General features: G+C 56.3%; 1 protein-coding gene across 1 annotated transcript in view; it reads left to right on the top strand.

Moving 5' to 3' along the window:
• The first annotated feature begins 207 nt into the window (after positions 1-207).
• The window catches only part of BCOR (BCL6 corepressor), a 32,771-nt gene continuing 7,658 nt past the window's right edge, over positions 208-25,320 (top strand). The window contains exons 1-4 of the mRNA XM_032474655.1: positions 208-970; positions 19,836-19,961; positions 21,297-21,375; positions 22,275-25,139. Of these exons, the coding sequence (XP_032330546.1) occupies positions 19,876-19,961; positions 21,297-21,375; positions 22,275-25,139 (3,030 nt within the window). The 5' untranslated portion in view covers positions 208-970; positions 19,836-19,875. The remainder of the gene's footprint in view (positions 971-19,835; positions 19,962-21,296; positions 21,376-22,274; positions 25,140-25,320) is intronic.

Below are 25,320 nucleotides of genomic sequence, written 5' to 3'. Positions count from 1 at the left end.
AGAGCTGGAGGCGGCGGCGGGCGGGCGGCTGTCGCCCGAGCGCTGCGCCTACGGGGGGAGGGGAGGCGGCTGCTGGGAGGGAGGGAGGGCGGGCGGGAGGGCGGAGGGAGGGGGAGGAGGAAGAGGAGGGAACCTGGGAGGGGGGACGCGTTGGGATCGCGGCGTGCGGCGGCAGACGGAGCCCGGGCTCCCAGCGGCAAGGTGAGGCAAAGCTACGCTCCTTGCTGAACGCGGGCCGAGCTCGGCGGCTGCGGGGGAGACGCGCCGGAGCCCAGACCGCGACCGAGAGCGGGAGCGAGGCGGGCGGCGGCGGAGGGGGAGCCCGCGAGCCGCCGGGCGGGGAGCCCAAGCCGCGCTGTCGCCGCGCAGGGACGACTTGGCCAACACACTCACACACACACACACACGCACGCACACACACACACATACACACACACACACTCACACACCCAGCCCGAGCGGGCGCTCGCGGCGATCCGTCAACATGGCGCTGGGGCTCCTGCCCGAGCGCGGGCGGCAGCAGCGGCGGCGCGGGAGCTGCTGAGCCCGGCCGAGCCCGGCCCAGCCGCCGGAGCCCGGAGGATCGCGCGGGGCTGTCGCCACCTGCCCGGAGGCTTTGAGCCCGCCCCGCCCCGCCCCGCCCCCACCCGGCCCAGAGCCCACCCCTCGGCGGGGCCGACCCCGAGGGCAGCCGGCTGGCAGCAGACGGCGAGGGAGGCGAGCGAGCGCGGCGCCGCGAGCGGGCTGCGGGCAGCCGGGGACGGCAAACTTTGCTGCTCGCCGCGCTTCCCCGCCCGGCTCCTTCTCCTGTCGCCAACGTCGCCACCCCACTTTCCTCCAACCCCGCACACCTCTCCCGACCCACCCCGCCGCCCCTCGCTTCTCCTCGCCGCCTCGACTCTGCTCCGGGGAAAAACTTCAAAGCGCCGGATTGCAGGCTCCCTGCTTACTCCTCGGCCGGTGATTTCAGGTCAGTGCCCGGACCACCTTTCCCTGGGGAGGCCGTGCGGGCTGGCGGGCGGGAGCGCCGCGGGCTGCAGTCCGCCCCCTCCCTCGAGGCCCCCGCCCGCGGCGGGTGGCTCCTCCGACTCTCTCGCGTACCCCGTGAAGCTTGCGCCTCGCGCTTCCCTTTGGCGGCTTTGCTCGCTTTCGTTTTTATTTCATAGCTATAAGTTATTAAAAATGCAGCCAACCTAAGCGGCCCCGCGTGGGCTCCGGGGAGGGAGGGGCGCGGCGGGGGGGGCCTGCCGCCTCCCTGGGGGGCTGGGAGGAGAGCGGGGAGTTCGCGGAGTGGAAGTTTGCAGCTAGTGTGTTCCTGTGTGCGCGGGAGCGCGGTCGTCTCTGAGCGCCGCGAGTCGGGCGCGGGGGGGGGGCGCTGGGCTGGAAGCTGGGAAGCTCGGCTCGGCGTTAGCTCGCGAGCAGGAAGGGGAGGGCGGCGGGTTCCCGTCTGCTTTCTTTTTCGACTCGGGAAAGAACTGTAAAAACCCCCAGCCGCCGCCGCCGCCTCGTCTCGCCTCTCCGGGGGCCGCTCGTTCCTGCTAGTGGAACGACGGTGTGTGCGTGCGCGAGGGTGTGTGTGGCGGGCGCCCTGGGCCGAGCCGAGCTCGACCTGCCGCCACCGCGCAACTCGGGAGGGGAGTCCCGGGTTTTTTTTTTTTTTTTTTTGGCTTGCCCCAAAGCGCGAATCACGTGGATTAAAAAAAAAAAACTACTAGGAAATCAAGCAGAGCGAGGGGTTCCAACTCGGCTCGTCCGCCCGCCCGCCAGGTCAGACGCTTTGTTTTGTAAATGTTCTTTTAAAATTTTAATCCACGACCCCTGCCCACCCCCACCCTCCCCGCTACATCGCGGAATTGGTTTTGAGTTGTGAACCCCCAGGGGTGGGGGTAGATCGTGCGGGGGCGGCGGAGGGGGAGGGCGAGTAGGGGCGGGGGGGGCGAGACCTGGGTCCTGCACTGGGCAGCGGGGAGCCTGGTGGGAAGCCCTGTTGGGCGTGTGCGAGTCTGCGGCCGGAGGAAGTTGGTCCCACTCGGGGGGCGTGCGGCGCAGAGGCTGAGGGCGAAGAGGAACTTGCGCACCCCGGCGCGATCCTCGGCCGTGTCGCGGAGGGCGAGGCGCCGCCGCGCTGCGGGACCCGCGCTCGGAGCGGGTGGGCGGCTGCGCTGCAGAGCTTCCGCCAACTCTGGGGCTCGGGGCGGCGGCGACTTGCGCCTACTGTTTACCAAGCAAGCCCTGTGTGTGCGGAGTAGGGCTGCTCGAGACACGCGTGGTCCCGGCGGGCTTCCCGCCGCCTGCACTCTCGAGTGGGCACGTCCCCGGGTCTCTGAGACGGCTGAGTCTGGCCGCGTGTAGGCCGAGGACGGGCGAGGCTTAATTTGCTGTTAATGAATCTTTTCCAGAAAGTCTGCGATCTCCAGCTAGAGGCTGTGAGTGCCCGCGCGCGAGGGCGCGCGCCGCCGGCGCCTGAAGGGTGGGGGTTGGGGCAATGGAAGAGCGAAGGAAGGGGGAGGGTTATGTGTATTTAAAAACAAACCTTAAAAAGAAACCAGCGCGCTTCAAATAGGTATTCTTACAGCCTCCGGTGTCTAGACTAGACAGCTCAGGGTTTTAGCTGTTTTTTTTTTTTCTTTTTTTGAGAGAAGGCCAGAGGAGGGGTAGTGGTATTTGGTTCTAGGGATAGCCTCTTGGAGAAAAATCCTTAAAATGGCCTGGGAATAAAAACGAGGAGGAAATGTCCCACCCCAGAAGGTGGTGGGTGGTGAACGCAGACAGACTTGGGTATTTCTAGCCATCTGACACTTCCTGTGGCACTGGAAACGGACACCGCGGGCCGAAATCAATCCTTACGAGGTGTTGGATTCGGTTTTGCCAACAGAATTGCTTGTGTGGAAGGCATTTTAATTGTCAGCCTCCGAGACTCCTGTACGTGGACACTTGGAGAATACGTCTGTTTCTGGACCCTTCCCTCTCCACCCCCGACCTGCTATCTGGTCTGGGCTTTGCAGTGTGGGTTCTCGTGTTTATTTGGGGCATGATTTCACCGCGTGGAGGAAGGCGGGGAGATGGCGGTGATTAATATGCCGTCCGGGTTTAATCCGAGGCTGGCCTGAAGTGTACGGGTTTACGCCGCCACTCACCGGGATTGCCTGGGGTAGCAAGGGGAGCGCGCGGGGTTCGGGCACCAGGCGCTCGGCGGGCAGGTCAGGGCTGGGGCTCGGACGGCCTCTGCGCTGTCCTTTGAGGCGCTGTCACCAGTAGGTGACTGAGAGTTAATTAGGAAGTGTTCTCCGGATCAATGGGCCGCACAGCTCATTAGCGATTCTCTCCAGCCCTTTGCAGGGCCGGCCGGGTCTCTGCCTCCCACACAGAACGGGCCCCGCGGTCTGGGCTGCGGAGAGCGCCGCTGGGAAGTGGGGAGGGACCGGCGGCGAGGGGCGGCGGGGAGGCGAGTGTAACTTCGCCGGGAGTCGCGTTGCGTGCGGCGCCTCGAGGCCCGCGCAGCCCGCTCTTTCTTCCTGCTCTCGGTCGCCTCGACTGTGTCTTTAACTCGCTCCCGCTCGCGTCGCTGCCTGGCTGCTCCTCCCCGCCTCCCTCGCCTATCTCTTGTTCTCTAAGCACGATGCCTGTGCTCCCCGCCCAGTTTGGGATTAGACAAGATAAAAATAGGACTGCCCAGCGCGCAGAGCTGTGACTGTGCCCCGGCAGCCGGGCTGGCGGGAGCGCTGGGGGCCGGGGCCGGGGCCGGGGAGGACCTGCCGTGCGCTCGGGGCGGCCAGCGCCCGTAGGCTCCCACCCCCACCCCCGCCCCGCAGGCGCGGTCACGCTCCAGGGTTCCGTCCGCCGGGAACCGTGCGGGCAGGGGAACCTGGGCAGGGTCTCCGCGCTCTCGCGGGTGTTGTTGGTGTGCCTGTGATAGATCGGTCTAGACAGGCATGCAGGCTCCCTCCCGGCTGAAGGACGGGGGGGGGGGGGCGGGCCGCGGAGGCGGCGGCAGACTCCCGTGAGCCGCGAGTGAGCGAGCAAGCCTGCGAGCCCCGAGACCAGGGTTGAGGGAAGGCTGCGAAGGTTTCTCTTAACCCTTTAAAGGCGATGGGGAGAGGGTAAGGGGAGGGGGAGGGCAGGGGCCTAGTAAAAATTCCTGGAGGCAAAGTAGCCCCCCCGGGTGGAGGTGGGGGTGGGAGTCTGAGCCTAGGGTTTTCCTTTCTCTTCTGTGTCTGCACACTCGCATCCTGGTGCATTGAGCTCGATTCTTCGACAAACCTAACGTGGCTGGTGGGTGATCTAATTTGACCTGGTACTTCTAAATGGGGGAGGTGTGAACATATACACTGGGCACCCTCACTTAAGGAACTGAGTTTGGGAGATGCAGAGGTAGACTTCAATGTTCTCAGAATTCCTGCGAGCGATCCAGTATAGGAAGGTCTGCTCAAAGCTTTAGTCGGGTGGGGCCTCTGACCAAGACTGCTGCAGACCAAAGACCCGAGTCTGAAATGCCAGACCAATGTGTATAGGTATGAATCAGAGAGAGAAAAGGGGTCCTTGAGTTGTCTGTGTAAATAGACACACTTTTAACCATGAACTTGTGGAGAGTTCGAATCAGATATGTGCAGGGAGACAGTCTCCAAACAGGAGTTGGATAGTGATGTGTACAGGATCGATCATTTGTATACACATACATGGGGGCCAACATTGAATTGGTCTAAAAATTTAGCACAGCTCTGCAGACATTGGTCTAGCTCTTTACAGAGGTTGAAATTGGTGGGTGGGTTACCCCATATATAAATAAATCCTTAGTAACACTCCTCTCCTTCCCAGTCCTCTTCCTTTTAGGGTTTGTAGTCTCAGGGTGATCCTCTAGTTCCATTTAAGCTGCAAACCCATATTGGTCTGGCCTGGGAATGAGCCAGTGTTATAGGCAAAGCAAGAGTGTAAATCGTAGGGAGGTGTACGTGTTAGACAGGAGTGCACAGATTAAGATGTACGCCTGAATGACATGTGCTGAGACAAATCAAGACACTTTGGCTCTGATGCCCACATGGAACAAGAGATACAGAAGAGATAAAGAATTGGCCGAGAGGAATGTAAACATGGATATGCAAATACTGAGACCTAGAGCCATATTCTAGGAGAAAATCCCAGACTTTGTTGAGCTGGAAACTGGGGCAGAATTTCTGTAAGTTCGTTCCAGAGACAAAAGCCCATTAAAAGGTGTGAAGAGGGTCACTTGGAAACACAAAAAGCATTCATATGCATACATCCATGCTTAGACACACAGGCTGAATGACAAAAACTCCTCAATGCCTGATGGAGACTTTCCTGCCCAGTGAGACCGACAGGGGCACGGAAGCGTGGGCCACACAACCACATTCGCACACTCATTCACAGGGAAATCATGTGTCTTTGGCTAGAGGGAAACTGAGGGCAAAGGGACCTAGCTAAGGGTGGAGGGCCCTCAGTTACTAGGATTACTGCTGGTGATAGTTTCTTCCCGTCTAGAACGAGGAAGAGGACATGTATTGAGCAGGTAGGAGGATGTTTAAAAGATTTTGAGCTCTTGACCTTGACAGGATGGATGGTGGAGGAAGGAGGAGTAGCTTTCCACTCTGGGTCAGGAGGAAGAGATGTTGCGCTGCTCTAAGTCCTGCTTGCTAAGGTGCTGCAGGGCCTAGTGCACTGATAAGAACTGAACCGAAAGAAGTGCGAAGTTCGGCCTCTCGGTGGAATGAAGGGGAGATAGTCTTTCCTTCTTTTTTTAATCTTTTCCTGGAGGAGACCATGCAGGGACGGCCTGCGTAGGGTGGATTAGCAGGCGCCTCTGTGACCCCAGACGCGCACGTAAACTAGGCTAGGGTTTGGTTTGCCCGCGGCGTCGATTTGCCGCGGTCCCTCTTTGTCTGAGCCCAGCCGGGAATTCCAGCTTTTATTGGGAAGACCGCACTCGGGTGGAGCCCGCGCCGGGTCGGGCGGGGCGGGGCAGGACCGCGGGGCTGGGCGGGAGGCTCGCTGGCCGCCCAAATCCCAGGACAGCCAGGACGGTCCTCAGGAGCGCCCGGCGGCCCTGACAATGCCACCTTGGTGGTTTCCTCGAGGGCGCCGGGCCCGGCCGGCGCAGCCAGGCGCAGCGGGGCGGGGGACCTCGCGGGTCCACTTGGGCCGCCGCTCCTCCTCCCTCCCCCCGCGGGCCCCACCCCTCCCCCGCCAGCCGGAGGCCGAAAGGAGCTCTGAAGGCTCTTTGTTAGGCTCCAGGGTCACACCCGTGCCCTGGGGGCCGCGGAGGGGGCGGGAGAGCCGTGCTGTCGGCGAGAAAGGACCTTCTCCGGGCTTGGAGGCCTCACCGCCTGCTCACACGGTTCGGCCGGCGGGGCCTCTCCCAGTCTGGGGAGGGGAGACCGAGGCCGGCCCCGGCTGCTTTGCTTGTGTGTACGGCCCGCAGGATTCCGTCTGGTTTGCAAGTCTGGCTGCGCCACCGGGGCTTAGGTGGCCGCGGCCGGGTTGAGAAGCAGCAGAGGCAGGAGTGGAAGGCCTCCTCAGGCCGCCCCCGGGGTGGCCAGGCCTCCTGCGTCTGGAGCACTTGGCCCCGGACGTCCACCAACCTCCAGCCCGGCCCGACGGCTCTCACTGTTTGCCCCCAATGTGTTCCTCGGAAAGTGATAGCTGACCTTCCGATGGATGAAAGTTAATGAACGATGCTTTTCCGCGACGTTTCTGTAGAAGGCCCCCTTTCCCAGCGCAAGCTCATCTCCGCTTGCCGCCAGTCGAGGGTCTCGGAAATGGGGGTGTCAACCCTTGGTTATTTTTTAGAGCCATGTTTCCCCGGCCAACCATCACCCCTCAGCACCCAGGGGCTTGGTACCCCGTGATTAGACTAGCAGGGAAGTCCGCTAGGAGAAGATCCTGACAGCATAAAATATAATTTGTGATCTAAAAGACAGTTTCCAGTATAATCTCATTATGCACCACAGACTCCCGGTGTTATTTTGTGGAAGGCGGACAATGATCAATTTACATTGACCCGGGGCTGGGCGAGCTTTTAGATGGTAATTGCCATATTGATTTGCATGCAAAAAGGAGACCTGCTAAAATTAAAGACCGGAAGCTAAATTAAACTAAATTTATTGTCTAGGTGCAAACCAGAGGAACTACTGGGAGTATGGGGGGGTGAGTCAGGTCAGGGTGCCTGGGGTAGAGCAGGTAAGGTGCAAGAGCTTTGGGAGGTCACAAATTTGGGAGCGATCTTTGCCCTGGTGATTTCGAAACGGGAGGAGGGGGCTCGTTTAAGGTATGGGGACCCAGCGGGAAAAAGTTATAAACAGGCACTATTGCATTGAAGGCGCTGGGGTCTTTTAATGCTAATAGTAACTGGGAAGGGGAGGAGAGGTTTATAGGGTTATAGGGGTCTTCCTGCACCATTTCCGGCACCCCCCCATTTCTATTGTTCTACCCTAGCGCTCGCAATCATAACAAGGACACCCAAAACTTGCATCTGAAGAGTTAAATTAAAAAAAAAAAGCAGCCTATAACCCTTCCCTCCCCTCCCCCTCCCCTAGCGTCTGGCCTTTCCGAGGGAGCGCGAGCAGGGGGCGTTACTGCATGCGCGCCGCGGGCAGGCCCGGACCGTTGGAGGTTGCGGGCGCAGCAGTCCCAGATTCGGCCGGACGCTGATCGCTTCGGGAAGCGGCTCTCTCCAGGTGGCCCAAGTGGCGGGGGGGGGGGGGTCTCCTGGGGCCAACGACTAGCGGTGCCCGGGGGCGGGGGTCACCTCCCCGGAGGTTGGAAGGGCCTGCCCCGAGCTGGGGGTGGGGGCGGGAAACCCTGCTCCGATCGGCGGTGATCGCCAAGGCCGGAAAGTTTAAAAAAGAGAAAGCCACTGGCCGGGAGCCAGGGGCGGCCGGGCCGCCGGGGCGTGTTCGGCTGGCTAGCGGGGTGAGGACCCGGCGCCGCCATCGCCTCGATCCCTCCCGCTGCCGAGGCCCTTGCCCGCCCCAGGCGCTCCTGGAGCCATTTCGCACATTCGGAGCTTCGGCCTCTGGACGGGCCACCCGCCCGGGACCAGGAAGCCCGCAGGGGCGGCAGAGCGTCTGCCGGTTCCCCTTTTCCTCTGAGCCGAGCTGGAGACAGCCTTCGGGTGTGGAGCCTGTGGCTTCAGGTGTGGATAGTTCCCAGAGCATCTGAAAGCCTAGGGCAGACCAGGAAATTGGAGATGGGGTGAGGAGGGGATGTTGGGCGATGACCCAGCTCTGCTGGGACAAGAAGTTGGGGAAAGGAGAGATACCCCAGCTCCCAGCTTCTCTTGGGACTTGGCTTTTCACCCCCCCCCCCCCCCCCGGTGTCTGGCATCTTGCAAGCCACTTCCCTCTCAATTCCCATTCCCAGCCCACTTTGGTCCCTAGGTTTTTGGTTAAAATCCTAGGAAAGGTAGGTGTAGGCACTCTTTCCAAAGGGCTTTTGCTCTGTCTAGATAATTTGACTTACTGCTTTATGTGGCAAAACTAGAATGGGAAGCCTAGTTCTAGTAGCAGGAGTCAGCACTTTCTGCAGAGACCTAAGAGTAGCACCCACCTACCCCTGCCTGTTCTGGGCTCCTGGAGGAGGGGAAATGCAGCCTTATTGGGATCCCTGGCCTCACACCAGGGTGTTCCAGTATTGGGAGATTTGTAGGATGTCGGGGGGAATTGCGAAATACTACATATGGACCAAGAGTTTACTGGGTGTAGGAGAAACTGGGTTCCAGGCTCCCCGTGGACTGAGTTACATGGGTGTTAAGCGCTATTCTTTCACCCTGTATATGAATACAGGGGCTCAGGAAGCCTTCCGAACTTCTTGGGGATTTCAAATGGCACAATTAGACCAATAATTGGCTCCTCTCCGCAACTCCAGGACTGAGTTTGACCGTGGCCCATTTTTACTAGCTGTGTGACCTTGGGGGCAAGTTATTTATGGCCTCTGAGCCTCAGTAAGTTTCTTCATTTGTAAGACTGGGAATAATTATCCACCTTTAGGATCAAAGAAGAAGACTTGACACATAGTAGGCCCCGAGGATTAGTAATTGCTTTGAATGACTGGTCAGGTTCCTATCGGTTGCTCTTCGTTGCCTGCCGCCCCTGAGGCCCTCTGAGACCCCCTGAGACCTGCTTAGGCCAGTGTCTGGGGACCAACCTGCAGGTGAAGTTCCCCTCTGAGTGTATTCCTCTGGGTCTGCCTCCGTGGGTTCTTTCCCTTTGTTACAGTTCTTTGCATTCTGGGTTTTAAAGGATTCCATATGAAAGGTCTTGGATTTTTTTCCCTCCCCCTAAGTGGGATCATTTATATGGTTAGGAATTGATTCCAGAACCAGTATTTAGGTGCTCTTTGGCAAGTCCTCCCATCATTCTTGGGGTGGGGGTGGGGTGTGGGAGGGAACAGCCGCGGCTAGAGGGGAGAGACCTGGTGGGAAGAGGTGAGAGGGTCTGGCCTGCTGCAGAGGCCAGAGGTGCTGTGGTTTGTTTGATAGGGATTAAGTCCGGATGTTATGAGGTCTCAGTGTGGTTTTCAATAAAGTCTGCCAGGGATTGCTTCTTTTATATCGATATGTATTTAAAGAAATTACTAGCAGGAGAAGAAAACCAGACCTGTATGGATCCAGGCCGGTAGTAAGCTACTGTGATCAGGTTTCCTACTCGACTCCCAGAGGGGAAGTCAGCATTTGATTGAAGCTACACTTGGTTCTTGACTCTCTGGGGATGCCGGCTCTGAAACAGGAGCCCTCCCTTTCTCTCCTCTCCCCCCTCCCTCTTTTTCCCTTCTTCCCCTAAAAGCCTTTGTGCTGAAAGAGCTTCAGTAGGCACGAATCCCTGGTCCCTCTCTAAAGAATGCCTTCCAGCCTTTGCTGACATTGTTTTGTGAACAGTGGGTTTTACCAGGCCAGCAGTTTTCCCCCCCATCTTAGCTCACTATTTTAGAGGTTAGAGGATGGCCAGGATGCGCCTAACTGCAGTGCTTTCCAGTGTGTGTGTCGCCAGGGCCCTGACTGTAATCTGAAGACACCTTAACCTTTGCCCTAGGTGCCCCACGGGGTGGGGGAGCAAAGGTGGGGAGAGCAAGGACCGAATTGTTGTTGAGGGTCTGTTTGTTTTCTCCAGCAACAGAGGCTGAGGGGTGGAGTAGGGCGAGTCAGAGAGTACGTTCCAGCCTTGGGTCTGATTTAAAACTTGGTCTAATTGGAGAAACTCTTAGGCATTTAACAGTTCTGTACAAATGCAAACTTGAAATAGCTCTAGGCCTACGTCATTTAGGAAAGAATAAATGAAGTACAGAAATGTCCAAACTATGTAAATCCTAGAGTTGTCTGCCCTCCCATAAACACATGACAAGTGCCAAGGCATTTCCAGTCAAAACACCCATGGAACCAGCAGCCTCCATCCTTTGTATTTATTATTTTATTAACAGCATTTTACACAGCATTTAACAAGCACAGCCTGCCTGCTTTGCACCATGGCTCTTAGCAGACTAAGAGGTGGAAAACAGATGGGGGTGGGGAGGAGTGGTCTCTAGAAGAGACTTCTGGCTGGAGAAATGTCTTCAGACAGGCAATGGAAAGGAGCATTTGGGGTTTCTCTCCCCTGGCCCCAAAGAGAAGACAGAAATAATGCTTTGGAAGTAGAAACCCCCTCTCCCTTCTCAGGAGGAAAGTTGTGCAGCTGTGGTCTGTCCAGCCTCCACTTCGATTCCAGAAGGTGTGAAACGGGGGTCTGCTTTCACGATGCTCTGCCCATTGGCTGTTGGTACTTTTTCAAAGAATTAAGTATTTGTCTGCTGTCGTTATTCTGTATCCTGGTGGAAACTTTATAACGAAAAGTAATGCCTTTCTTAAGTCATAAAATGAGCCTTGTATGATTATTTAATTAAAATCTATTTAAGGACCGATTAGGCGTGTAATTTGCGCTAATAATGACGATTATGGAAATGTTCGACTTAACCAAAAATCATAAAGGAGACATTTTGATCAGTGGGGCGACCAGTTAGGATTCAGGGAGGTGGACAATTTTCTGGAACACACTAGGCGTTGGGCCAAGCTCCCAAGCTGCGTGGCCTTGGGGACAGGGCAGAGGGAGCTCCAGGACCCCTGGCATGACCTGGACAGGCTGGCCCACGCTTTGCCGAGAAACCAACCCTGGGAGTCTGAACACCCTTTATTCACAGTTGAGGAAATGGGCGGGGGGGGGCCTGCCTTGAGCTACTACTAGGAGGAGGAATCTCTGGGAGAGGGCCGACGAACCACCCCGAACTCTCTGTCTGTGCGAAGTGGCTGTGTTCTTTAACAATCAGCGGCGACAAACGCGCTGCTGCCTTGGCTAGCCTTGGCTGGGGCCTGGAGGGGCTGGGGGGGGTCCCTTGTTCCGGAGAAACCTGCCAGCTGCTGGGCTTGGTGCGAAGGCAGACACAATGCTGCTGTTGTTGGTTTGATCTCTAACTGTGGATTGTTAGTCTGGCTTTAACTATGTGGTAAGGGGGGAATGTGAAGGCTGTTTACAGCGAGTGCAAATAATGTGACAGCTGTTGGTGCGCGAGCAGCGCTGTGCCTCCTCGGCACTCACACAAAGCGCGCACTATGCAGGCCCGCGGAGAACTGCAGAGGTGGCCGCCACTCTCTGGCCAGGGTGTCCTCACCAGGGCGTCCTCAGACTCAAGAAAGCTCTTAGCAGCCCCACACCCCGACCCCGATCCCCCCAGCACACGTCTTTATGGCTCTCGGGCTTGGGGTGGACGCGCCCCGGTTTGTGTGTTGTGGTTTGGGGAACTTGTTAGGCTGGGGAAGTGGGGGGCAGGGGGGAGGAGGCAGGAGAAGGCCTGCGGGGTCATGAGTGTCAACTGTCTGGAGGGGTTTGGCTGGGATCTGTGGACCTGGAGCCCCAGCGGCTTGCGACTGGGTTGTTAAGATTTGGGAAAATAACTTTCAGCCCTAAAGCAAGCTTGTTGGAAAGAATGTATTATTAACTGAAGGCTTTCTGGAAATTGCAGACGCTCTGAAGGCCGTTGTTCTTCCTCTGAAATGGCCCTGTTATTCAGACAAGTTCGAAAGACAGGCGGGCGCTGTGTTCTACGCACTCTGCCCTGTTTCCTGGATTGGAAACACAAGTGTGTAGGTTCAGGACCCGAAGTGGGGGGGAGGTGTTGGGAGGGGAGAGGTGCAGGTCGACTTTTGGTTACCCACCTCCCTTCACCTTCCCGTTTCCAAGAGCGCACTTGCCTTCAGCTGCAGGACCAACGGTGCTGTCTTGAGGTCTGCCCACAGCACCACCCACTCGGTGACTTAATCAACTAGATGCCCACAGCCACAGGCCTTCTCTGAGTTCCTGGTCCTCTGCCAGGCACTGCAGGGAGGCGCCAGGGTGGGAGGGAGAACAGTTGGTGGGTGGCGGCAATCCCCCGCTTGGCCGGCCCTGGAGATGCATGCCTGGCCAGGGCTTGGGATGTCCAGGAAGATGGGCCTGCCCCTGGGCTATCCTGGGGCAAGCTGGGTGTAAAAAAAAAAAAAAGCAGCTCACCCCCAATCTCAAGTTTGAAGCTTTTGCAGCCCTGGCCCCGGGGCTTTAGAGGATCCTTTAGAGCTGACTTAATTCTATAGCCTGTTCTTCTGTGTGACTCTGGCCCTTGGGCGGACAGTCTGCAGGATATCTGCAGTTCATCTCCCTGAACCGCCCCCAGGTCTACCCTCTCTGAGTTTTAATGTGGACTTCTGCATCTAGTTGGGTTCCCTAGTGGGGAGCTGGGAGATGCTTCTGGAATGATACATGAACTTCGGTGCCAGTTCTATAAATTGGTCTCTTTTTATGACGTGTGCCATTTTCTGTAGGAATGTTGCTTGCAAAACGAGTTTCGCCTTGGAGGAAAGGCGGAAAGATAAACAAGCCTGCAACTGCCAAAACACTGGCAGTCTTTCCCTCCTTCCAGCTCTCTTAAAGCAGCCGGGCTGTATTTCCAGGATTAGACTCCTGCTTGTGAGGAAGGACTCTGGTTGGCTTTTTTTTTCCCCCAAGCAAATGCAAATTAGAGAAAAATAATTTTCTTTCAACGATATGCAATGTATTAGTCACTTGTTATCGTGCTCCGAGGCAGGCCTCATTTGCGCGTCTGCCAGCTCGCTCACATCTGCTCGGCGCTGTTCGGGGCATTTTAACCTTGGCGGTGTCGTGTCTAGTCCCACGGATCAAGGAGGAGTAATTAAGCTCTGAACAGCTACAAAAATTCATGGGCCCCCATCTCTACCGCAATTTTCCCACAGCTTTGTTTGGGGTGTTCTGAGTTCCAAGACTGAGTAGCAGACATGGGGTTCCTATTGTTCCTTGTAAAGAAAGTGGGCGCCCCTGTCCTCCCCTGACCCTCATCTCCAGTCTTCCCAGGACTCCGAGGCGGCACACAATCAGCCAGGAACCCGGGTGCAGATCTCAGGACCCTGTGTTTTATGCATCTTTTATTCGTAAAAAGTTCCTTTGTGCTTCCTGTGTGTACTAATGATAGCTGTTGTTAATAGCCTTATGGTATAGCTTGTTCCTGGCCAGGGGTGGGGGGGTACAGTGAGTGCGCGTTATTTCCAGAGCCCAGATGGAAACTGCAGTGCAGTGACACCCCCTCTAAAGTTGTGGTATATGGACCGTTTATTCTGGATTTGCCCCCAGGTTGTGTAGACTCCAAGTGGGAACCCAGCCCTGTAGGGACCAGACCGGAGGGGGTGTTGCTGGGGGTGGGTAGGGAGGAGAGGAGTAAGGGTGATTAATTGCACTCAACCTAGGTTTCCTGGCCTGGGCTGCCTCCTGTTGAGGGACACCAGCTTCCAAATGAGGCCCCCTCTTGGATACACATGTGGTTGTGTGGCATAACCGTGAAGGGAATAAAAGCTCAGGCATGGAGTCAGGGGAGAAGAAGTGTCTGGGGTTGGTCCATGAGCTGACCTCGGGCCGTGGCTCTGCCTGTGGGAAAGGGGGTGCCTGGCGGGCAGCCCGGGTTGGGCAGCGGCTCTCCGGGTCATCCTTGCTGCTGCTCTCCCTTTCCCCGAGTCCCCTCCCCCCCGTTTTACAGTTGGCTACACTTGGCTTGCATCTTTACGGGAGGGCGAGGGTCACAGAGAGCAGCACCAAGTCGAGTCCCGCCGAAAGGAGCCCAGGACAATGGCTGGGAGGGGTCTGCAAGTGCCTATTCCCTGGGTGGGCTCGGCTGCATATCCCAGGTTCTCCGTGCGCCCACCTGGAAGTTGTTTTTTTTGCTAGAGATTCAATGGCCGGAGCTTGGGAAGGGGGAGCACAGAAGAGCGGCGCGGGAAGGGTGAACTAGGGTCGGAGGATGGCGGAGAGAGCTGGAGTTCCTGGAAGGTCGGGCGGGAGCGAGGGCGCGCGGGTGTGTGCGGGGGCGCGACCCCCGCGAGGAGGGCGAGGAGGGGCTAGGCGCTGCACGGGTGTACGTGGTGGGAGAGAAAAATCCCTTTGTTTTGATCAGGCTCAGGGCTGAGGCGGGGGAGGGGTGCCCCTCCCCCACTCGCCACCGCCCACTGCCGCTGTGGGGCCAAGTTCACTCCTGACCTGAGTAGCTCTGCTCCATCCAGGCTCCCTGGGAGGAGGCCGGAGGCAGGAAAGGTTCTGGCTGCCCTCGAGTTTCCCGTTTCTCGTCTGCTTCTCTTACCCCTCCACCCCCACCCCACTGCAGCTCTGCAGCAAAACTTGGAACATGGGTGGGGATGCCCCCAGAGGTTATGGCTGTGACTTGGAGTGTGCCAAGAGACAGTGCCTGGGCAGGCTGGATCGCTCCTCCAAACCCTACAACCCATTTCAGCACCCATCTAGTTACCTCCCTCAGCCATACCCCAGGAAGCCTGTGGCCCTGTCCAGACCTGGGGGCAGCCTTGGGGTCCCCCTCTCCCCACTGCTGCACACACTAGGGAAAGCATCCCAGGAGGACCTGCCCCAATGCTGCACATTCTAGACTGCTTTTTTCTCATCTCCTACCCCCATGCAGCACCCCCATCCAAAACTAGGAACTTCTTCACCACTCTCTTCCTTGACACCAGTAGAGAAGTGCTGGTGGGCAACTCAGTCTGTGCTTGGAGCCACCTTAGAAAGGGTCTCTGCTTAGTGAGCTTTGGGCTTCCATGAAAGACACACTGCCAAAGTTCACCCCTCCCTGGCCCCCTCTGTGTCCTTGCCTCAACCTTCCTGTTGCCACAAAGAAACTATGCAGCAGATTCTGGGGTCTGTTTGTTACACAGTAGACTTGGTGGAGTCAGATGCGGTTTAAAGGGGTTAAACGTGGCCTGCACCAGCTATTGCCAGGCAGAGCTCAAGTCCATAGTGCGGTTTAATCCTCTGGAAACACATTGCCAAATATTTATAGATGAAGAGACCAAAGTTGAAAGGATTCGGCCACCTGCCCATAGACATGCTGTGGGTGAGGGTGGGAGCTGGGAGGCTGGGGTGACCACGTTCTCGCATGTTCTCCAAGGAGAGCCAGCTATGCAGTGAGGGAGGTCGCCAGCCTACAGAGGACCCCAGTACGTGGCACAATGGCCAGGATCCCTGATGTCCGCCCGGCATTCGGGAGCTTCTTGGCCACTAGCTAGATAACTGCCTGATGGGGCAAGGAGTGCCTAGCGAGCGAGGCTCTAGGAAGGAGCACGGATCAGATTTGTGCGTTGTGTGAAGTTGGGATGGTTCAGTGGCGATGCTTTCCATTTTGTTGGTACCGCTTGACAAGCGCGATGTGCAGACTTGAACCGATCGGCCGCCTCCAGGGTGGAGGCAGCGGAAAGTGGCCTGGTGCCAGGAAGAGCCGGGGTGGAGAGAAGGAGGAGTGCCAAGAGTGGCCTGGTGCTACCTCCCCTTGCTCCACTCCCGCCAGCCTCTCACAGCCACTGCGCCTTCCTTTTCAACCTGCTGTTCCTTGTCTGCCCAGGGACATCTCCTTGAAAGAAAAAAGACAAACGTCCTCCCTTTCCTTGGTCCACGATGGTGTCCTCATGGCAGGAATCGACAGAGCAGTGGTGGTGGGTACAGCTCGGGGGCCCGTGTGCCCCCCTTGTGTCTTTTCACAGAGGGCCAAAGGGCCCCCTCTCAGGGATGCCAAGGTTGAGGTGACAGCTCCTAATCTTGATCCCTCTGACCTCTTTCTGCCAATCAGGCTCTTCTCCCCAGTGTCCAGGCCAAGCTCGGATGCTAATCATAACTCTTGGCTTCCAGAGCAGATGACTGCCCAGGTCTGTCAAGGGAGACCCAAGCTCTCCTGTGCTTGCAGTTACGGCCAGACCGGAAGCTGGAGACCACTCGGGGTGTTGGCATTTTGCAAGCTGAGTCTCTCTCCGGAACTGGGTGTTCAGAGGGCAGCCACTACAGTTCCTCTCTGTTCTTCAGACACTCCGTCTCCTCGGCTGACACTTGTCTCTCAGCCATCTTCCCTGTTCATCCCTGTCCCACATCCTTGCCCCCTTCTCCCCACTACTGGGGAAAAGGGTTAAAACCCAGAGCCAAGGTGTAGCTTAGCAGCTCACCCTGGAAACAGGTTGGTGCTTGTAAAGTGCTTTTCATGACTGACTTCACACTTCTTGGCACTTCCAGAAGCATAGCCTGCGTGTGGAAGAAAAGGAGGGGGGGATGGTTGAGAAATAAGGGCAGCCTCTTATATAGCAGCAAAGCGCCCGCTCTGTTTGTCATCTAAATCACATCATTTGCCCTCCTCACCGTGACCCACAGCCAAGGGTCAGAGAGTCACTTTTGAAGAACTTTCCCTCAGAGGTTTAAAAAAAAAAAAGATTCCAACTATTTCAACAGCAGCTTCTAGAAGTGGAGCGAAGTGAGCATGGCTGGGTCTCTGCCTCTCAGTCTCTGTGTCCCTTACTTACCCCCAAGACCCCCTTAGTTCATTCTATATCCCAGATAGATGGAGGGAGGGGTCCCCATTCTTCAGTGGTGGCGGGGTGTGAGCAGTCTGGCCTTTGTGCGGGATGAGGGTGTTCCTGCTGATTTGGGCTGTCACTCTGGAGGATGGCCTCCCACCAGCCAGGGCCCTTGCTCATTGGCCCTTTCTAGTCAGCTCCATCTTTGACCAGGAGCTTGAAGAGTTAAAAGTCTTTAGCTTGTTGCAATGAAATTATGGCTGGCAGTGGCGCCGCTGTTTGTTCAACAGACCTCCACTTTTAAACAGTTCACAAAAAGTTCATGGGGCAGCTAAAGATTATAAGTGTGTGTGTGTGTGTGTGTGTGTGTGTGTAGGTGTAGGTGTAGGTGTAGGTGTAAGTCAGCAGGATCATCGTCCGACACTGTGCCTTGCCCCTCCTCCCCTTGCTTCTTCCTGGCTAGCCCGGTCCCTTGCCCCCACCCCCATGACACTGGACCACACTCTGGGCCTCAACCCTCCATCTGACCCTGTGCATGTAAGAATACTTCATTCTGGCACTGGGTGTCATTTATCTGTGCGACATTAATATTGAAAACCCCACTGGGCCAGCCCTGGAAAGGGGGGAGAGGCTTTCAAAGCACCCTGTGCTCCCAAGCGTCTCTAAACTGCATTCACCTCTCAGCTAAGTTCAGGCCGCCCTTTCTTAAAAAAAGCCCTTTGTGGGAGAGGGAGGTTCAGTAGGGTGAATGAGGCAGCAGCCTTCCTATTTCCTTAGTCAGGTGCTCAGAGGTCCTTGTCCCAAACTGACAACTAAAGGAGGCGTGTAGGAGGCAGCTTGTTTTAAGATTTGAAGATTGGGGCATCAGAAGATTGGGGCTTCATGGGCACACACATCTTGTCTCCCCTTATCCCTGTCTTAGAGGTTTGATGGAGTGACCCTTGGCTTCTGGCGTAATGTCCATATTTCATCATGTCCTAATTTCCCCCCTGAGAGGGGATGGCCTGGTGCAGTCCTAGCTCTGCACCCATGCCCAGGACACTTGGGCCCAGGAATGTTGCTCGCCCTTCTAGATGAGGCCTCCCTGAGTGTCTTCCTTTTGTTAGAAGGGGTGGCAGCGGTTAGAGAGGGGACACTGTTAAATGTGCCTTGTGGTCAGCCCTGGGCCAGTGGTGTCCTTCCCCCAGCTTGATCTGTGTATTCGGGACAGGGAAGAACGGCCCCCAGGCCCCAGCAGAACCTCCCTCGACACCCGAGTCCGTCTTTTCAGGGCGCTCTGGCCAGCCCACTGGAAATGCCCGTGTGTCTGAAGACAGGGACGCTTCCTAGTGAAACAGCTTCTTCAGAAGTCCAGCAGACCTGACCCAGCTGGGAGATTTCTGCCTCTGCCTCTCCCCCAGCTTCATTGTTGAGCTCGAACTGTGCACGGTGTGTCTGCGCGCGTGGCTCTTGATTAACAGACGGTGTTCTATGTATAGGGGCCGATGGGGGATGCTGGTGGACAAAAGCCTGAATTAGGACAAAGAAATGCGGAAAGATAGCCTGGCCTTGGGATTCGGGTCTCGGGTGCTCCCCCACCCCCACTCCGAGTCGCTCTCGCAAAAAGAGTCCCCAGAGTCCCCGGACCTGGTGGCTCCCACCCAACCGACCTGGCAGTCATCTCCATGCGCTAAAGTGTAAAAGCAAGCATTTGCATATTTTTTCCTGCTAACAAAGGAAATGTGTCGACTTAGGGAACATTTGGGCTTTCGGAAACTGTGTGGGTGGGTGTGTGAGGGAGGAGAAAGAAAAGTTCCCCCGATGATCTGATCTGCACACCAGTGATTTCACACTCGGGTTTGGGTCCCTGTGTAAAGAAGCCGTGGTCAGGGGCCCCGGGACAAGGGAGTCGGGTGAGCGGGGGAATTGCTGAGGGCCATCGGTCCCAGGCATTAAAGGCTCCCCTACTTATTAACCCAGCATTTAACAGCAGGATATGGGCTGAAGCGCAGTCAAAAGAAACGGCTCAACCTCCAAAGAGCAATTAAAATCCTGCACGAGGATAAATCACGCGCCGTGATAATCCTGTTAATAAAATGCAGCTTGTCCTGACCCTTCACTCATGCAGCAAACTAGAATGTGATGTGGGTGGGGGTGGGGGGCAAAGAAGGTAAGGAGGGCAAGCGGGGAGAGGTGCTCTTCCCTCTGCCTTGGCAGCCTTCCCCACCCCCCTCTCGTTGGGGAGAAAAGGGGTGGCTTTTGCCTGCTCCCCGCGTGCCAGTGGCTCGCAGCCCGGCAGCCTGGGCTGCTAAGACTTCTGCGCTCGCTAATGATTTCTTGTCCCCAGCGAGCGGGCGTCATTGAATTACTCAGCCGCCTCCCCCTGCAGCTCCCAGGCCAAACCACCCAGGCAAAACCACCCCGGTTGGGGGCTTAATCTAATCTAGGGCTTGGGTGGGGTGGCTCACCAGCCCACTGACTCTGTTTAACCCTTGCTCTGGAAGTTGGACACACCACAGCCCTGGGAATCCAGCCCTGAAAATGAATTGCAGTTTGGGCCGCCACACCGGACTGTTGTGCCTTTTATGCCATATCCCCACCCCCCCCATCCCCATCCTTTCAGCCCCATGAAGAATCAGTGTGGGATTCCCTGGGATCTGGCACCTTCCGCTTGCTTCCAACCCAAGTGTGTTTGCCAAAGGCTGGGGATGGGGAAGGGAGGATGGCAGGTGGGGGGCAATAGGTACGGTACCTTGGCTGGTGTGGCCCATGGTGCTTGAACCCTCTCCCTGTCTCCAGCACCTCCTGCCAGGGAAGTTACATCCCCCACCCCCCCTCTGGGTCAGGTGTGTTCCTGTGCTCCGGGACATCTGTAGAACATCGAGCAGGATCTGCCTTCCCGAGTCTACATTCTGTACGAATTGCCTAGAAAGACTTTCTCTCCTTCCCTGTTTGGCTCTTCTTTATTCAACCGCCTGGGATTTTTTTTTTTTTTAAACAGACTAGACGCTTGAAGAGAAGCTGCCATCCAAGAAGACGACATGCTTTCAGCAACCCCCCTGTATGGGAACGTTCACAGCTGGATGAACAGCGAGAGGGTCCGCATGTGTGGGATCAGCGAAGACAGGTGAATGCGCCTGTCCGGCTGTGGCCTGGAGAGAGAGCGGGTCCTCCCCGCCCCCACGCGTCCCCCGCCCCCGCCCTGCTCCTGAGCAGGGCCCCCTCACCTCACAGCCAGAGTGAGCCCAAAGGGGGTGGGGGAGAGAGCTCTCCCGCCTAGCTGGCGGCCCTTGATTTACAGTTTTAACAGGCAACCCGGCTCAGCGAAGCATTGCCGCCCTTTAAGAGATTAGCCCCTAAAGCGGCCTTTCAGTGCACTTTCGTCCTTAATTTATTATTTCATATTTATGAAGGAGAATTAATCCCAGTCTATATGCTGCTTTAACTCTAAATGTCAGAAGTGTGGGCCCAGGTGGATCGGCATTCGATGTGCTTTTAAAACAAATAGTTTGCTCAGTAATAAATGAGGAGATCGCCACCCTTCACTTCGTTTAAGCCCAGGGTTTCTCCCTGTCCTCTGCCGCCTGTTCGGCGAGGCCATTGGCTCCTGGTTTCAGTCACCCGACAGCTCTGTTATGCTTCCTAATCAGTAATTTTGGAGTGTGGGGTAGAAGTAGCTAAGCAGTAGATAATTGAAGCTGCTCTTTGGGGTAATGATGAAACTTTCCTCCGCCGCTTGTCAGCAATTTTATCCTGGGGATTTGGAAGTTGGCACCAAGCACTTTCTTTATCGATGCTCTCTGATAACAAGTCCCAGGGCAGCCGCAGCAGCCTGGCACAGATGTGCGGCTTCCTCTGGAGCCTGGAGCAGCTGACATGCGTATGATACTAGTGTGTATCCCCCAGCATTTTGATAAAGGCAGTCAAATATGGCTTCATTATCACCATGGAAACCAGTTTCATAGGACATGGTCTTTAACTTTGGGGGAAAGTTTTGAAAGCCTGTCCTCTTGGGTAACACAGAAGTGATTGATGTGGCCAGCCCATAGACTTTAGCCGTGAGGTCCTCCCCCTGGCTTTGGCCATTGTACTGCTTAATGTCTGTTCTTAGGTAGAGCTTATAAGGGTTGGCTTGGACAGCTGAGCCCAGACTAGCCTGCTCAGCTTCTCTAGAGAGAAGATTGTGAGGGACAGGTGTTTGTGCCTGATTTTCTGTCTTGCCCACCCAACTCAGGGACATTTGTGATTCCACATCCCCGTTGCCCTGCCTTTGCTTTGTTTTTCCCAGTCCACTAGGATCACCATTTGGGGACAACTTTTAATATGGGCCATGGGGGAGGAATTTTTTTTTTTAAGGGCAATTGGAAAAATGGGAATAGAAACTGGTCTGTTCTGGGGCAGTCTATGAAAGATGGATTAAGTGAAGAATGCTTTCGTGAAGTTGGTGTGTCCTTTTAAATAGGAAAATTCCCGTAAATGATGGTGACGCTTCAAAGGCCAGACTGGAACTAAGGGAAGAAAATCCCTTGAACCACAACGTGGTAAGAGATTAATGGCTTCTGTTGATGTGCTATCTGAATATCAGTGATCTGTAATCAATCGTACATTTATCTGCATACCATTAAAGGGCCTTTGAGGGGCCGGGGGCGGTGTTTCAAGGCAGGGCTGAGTAGAAAGCCTAGGCTCCAGGATGAGGCCTCCCCTAGTTTCCTCCTGGCTCGCCATTTCTGTCTGCGTCCTCTAGCGACTGGTGCGATACTTGCTGCCTTTTCTTCGATAAGCTACGTGCCATATCAGTGCTCCTAGCCGGATAAATTTCCAGCCTCCAAGTAGACCCTTAGGGTTTACCTTCCCAGTAAAATATCAAATGAGAGCTGTCTTGAGACACCAGGGAGGAGAAGTCAAAAGACGCAACTACAGTTTGACCCATGGCCTCTTTATTGATGTAGGAATGAGACAGCTCAAGTCCTCCGTTCCTTGCTGAGCCCCTGAAGATTGTTTTTTGTTATGTTAAATAATGCCTCTCTACACCCCGAAAAGCACAGTGCACATCGCCCCGCCTCACCCCGGGTACCCCACGAGGGTGGTGCTGAGAACAGTGCAGTTGGTGCCACCTCAGTTGTAGCCAAGAATTTTTGCTGTGAAGGTGGATTTTCCAGAGTTAATAGATGACTGAATGAAAGCAGGGGCCTCAAGTCTAAAGGGATCAACGTTTTCCGTGCTTTGAGGATACTAGTTGAACAAAGGTGAGAAGGCAGGCAGCAGAGGGTTCTGGATAAAGAGGGAGGGGGCCACAGAGCTTGTGAATCCTTTTTTAACCCTTTCTACTCAGACGTTGGGGCTGATGTCAGTCACGTTGAGCCTAGTCTGTGGTGTCTCTTTGGGATGGGCTACTTTGAAGGCGTGTCCTCCGTAACACCCATGTTCTTCTTCTGTGAAGGTGGACGCGACTGCGGCCCATCGGATCGATGGCCTGGCCGCACTGAGCATGGACCGCACCGGCCTGATCCGGGAGGGGTTGCGTGTCCCTGGAAACATCGTCTATTCTAGCTTGTGTGGACTGGGCTCAGAGAAAGGTCGGGAGGCTGCCACGACCACTCTAGGTGGTCTGGGGTTTTCTGAAAGAAATCCAGAGATGCAGTTCAAACCGAATACGCCTGAGACAGTGGAGGCCTCCGCTGTCTCTGGAAAACCCCCAAATGGCTTCAGTGCTATATATAAAACGCCACCCGGGATACAAAAAAGTGCTGTCCCCACGGCAGAAACACTGGGCTTGGACAGGCCTGCCAGTGACAAACAGAGCCCTCTCAACATCAATGGTGCTAGTTACCTGCGGCTGCCCTGGGTCAATCCTTACATGGAAGGTGCCACGCCAGCCATCTACCCTTTCCTTGACTCGCCAAATAAGTATTCCCTGAACATGTACAAGGCTTTGCTACCTCAGCAGTCCTACAGCTTGGCCCAGCCGCTGTATTCTCCGGTCTGCACCAATGGGGAGCGATTTCTCTACCTGCCGCCGCCTCACTACGTCAGTCCCCACATCCCGTCGTCCCTGGCTTCGCCCATGAGGCTCTCGACACCTTCGGCCTCCCCAGCCATCCCACCTCTGGTCCACTGCACAGACAAAAGCCTGCCCTGGAAGATGGGCGTCAGCCCTGGGAACCCGGTTGACTCCCATGCATATCCCCACATCCAGAACAGTAAGCAGCCTAGGGTGCCCTCTGCCAAGGCGGTCACCAGCGGCCTGCCAGGGGACACGGCTCTCCTGTTGCCCCCCTCGCCTAGGCCTTCACCCCGCGTCCACCTTCCCTCCCAGCCTGCTGCGGACACCTACTCCGAATTCCACAAGCACTACGCCAGGGTCTCCACCTCGCCCTCCGTCACCCTGTCGAAGCCATACATGACGGTCAGCAGCGAGTTCCCCGCAGCCAGGCTCTGCAGCGGCAAGTATCCGAAAGCTCCCGAAGGAGCCGAAAGTGCCCAGCCAGTTCCTGGGCACACCCGGAAAGCAGCGGGTCAAGACAGAAAAGATGGCAGCTCACCTCCTCTGTTAGAGAAGCAGACGGTTACCAAAGACGTCACCGATAAGCCGCTAGATTTGTCTTCGAAAGTGGTGGGTGTAGATGCTTCCAAAGCTGAGCACGTGAAAAAGATGGCCCCCACAGTCCTGGTGCACAGCAGAGCTGGAAGTGGCTTAGTGCTCTCCGGAAGTGAGATTCCGAAAGAAACTCTATCTCCTCCAGGAAACGGCTGTGCTATCTATAGATCTGAGATCATTAGCACGGCTCCCTCGTCCTGGGTGGTGCCCGGGCCGAGTCCCAACGAAGAGAACAACGGCAAAGGCCTGCCCCTGAAAAACAAGGCCTTGGACTGGGCCCTCCCGCAGCAGCGCAGCTCTTCGTGTCCCCGCATGGGCGCCGCAGATGCCGTGGTCGCTAACGTTTCAGGGTCGGTGTCTAGCGCCGGCCGTCCGGCCTCCGCGTCGCCGGCCCCAAATGCCAACGCAGATGGCAGCAAGACCAGCAGGAGCTCCGTGGACACCACGCCGTCCGTCATCCAGCACGTGGGCCAGCCCCCGACCACGCCTGCCAAGCACAGCGGCAGCACCAGCAGCAAGGGCGCCAAAGCCAGCAACCCGGAGCCGAGCTTCAAAGCAAATGAGAATGGCCTCCCGCCAAGCTCAATATTTCTGTCTCCAAACGAGGCGTTCAGGTCCCCACCGATCCCCTACCCCAGGAGTTACCTCCCTTACCCAGCGCCCGAGGGCATTGCTATAAGTCCCCTCTCCTTACACGGCAAAGGCCCTGTCTACCCTCACCCAGTGTTGTTGCCCAATGGCAGTCTCTTTCCTGGGCACCTTGCCCCAAAGCCTGGACTGCCCTACGGGCTGCCCACGGGCCGGCCGGAGTTCGTGACCTACCAGGACGCGCTGGGGTTGGGCATGGTGCACCCCATGTTGATACCTCACACGCCCATAGAGATCGCTAAAGAGGAGAAACCGGAGAGGAGATCCCGGTCCCACGAGAGGGCCCGCTACGAGGACCCAACCCTCCGGAACCGGTTTTCCGAGGTGCTGGAGGCTAGCAGCACCAAGTTGCATCCGGAAGTCCCAGCGGACAAGAACCTAAAGCCCAGCCCCAGCTGGAATCAAGGGAAAACTGTCGTCAAGAGCGACAAGCTTGTCTATGTAGACCTTCTCCGAGAGGAGCCAGATACGAAAACCGACCCTAACGTGTCCAAACCCGGCTTCGCAACTGAGAGTGTCGGCCAGAGCGCTGAGCCCACCAAACCCCCGACCGACCCAGCCCTGCAGCCGCACCGGGATTTCATCGCCCTGAGAGAGGAGTTGGGACGCATCAGTGACTTCCACGAAGCCTATACCTTCAAACAGGCTCCGAGCCAGTCAGTCTTCAGCTTAAGCAAGGAGAATGTTCCAGCGGGAACCAACAAGGAGAACCTGGCAATTCCAGTCTCCACTCCGTTCCTGGAGCCAACCCTGGGGAGCGATGGTCCTGCTGTCACTTTTGGGAAAACCCAAGAGGATCCCAAACCATTTTGTGTGGGCAGTGCTCCCCCGAGTGTGGACGTCACCCCCACCTATACCAAAGAGGGAGCTGACGAGTCAGAGTCAAACGATGGCAAAGTTCTGAAGCCAAAGCCATCTAAGCTGGCAAAGAGAATCGCCAACTCCGCTGGTTACGTGGGTGACCGGTTCAAGTGCGTCACTACCGAACTGTACGCAGATTCCAGTCAGCTCAGCCGGGAGCAGCGGGCTTTGCAGGTGAGCCCCCCGACCCGAATTTCAGGAACTTGACCAGTTGTCAGTTTTTTTTTTTTTTTTAAATGTGTGAAGAGGACTTTGGGGGGGTATGGTAGGGCAGGACACTGGGCAGGTTTTGGTTAATGAAGCTTATGGTAATTTAAATGTATGAAATGTGTCCAGTAAGGGGATGTGAGTGGATATTTCAAGTTATTCTGTAGATTTT

This window comes from Camelus ferus, chromosome X (assembly GCF_009834535.1).
Source record: "Camelus ferus isolate YT-003-E chromosome X, BCGSAC_Cfer_1.0, whole genome shotgun sequence".
NCBI classification, from domain to species: Eukaryota; Metazoa; Chordata; class Mammalia; order Artiodactyla; family Camelidae; genus Camelus; species Camelus ferus.
This window is presented reverse-complemented; position numbering and strand designations above follow the sequence as displayed.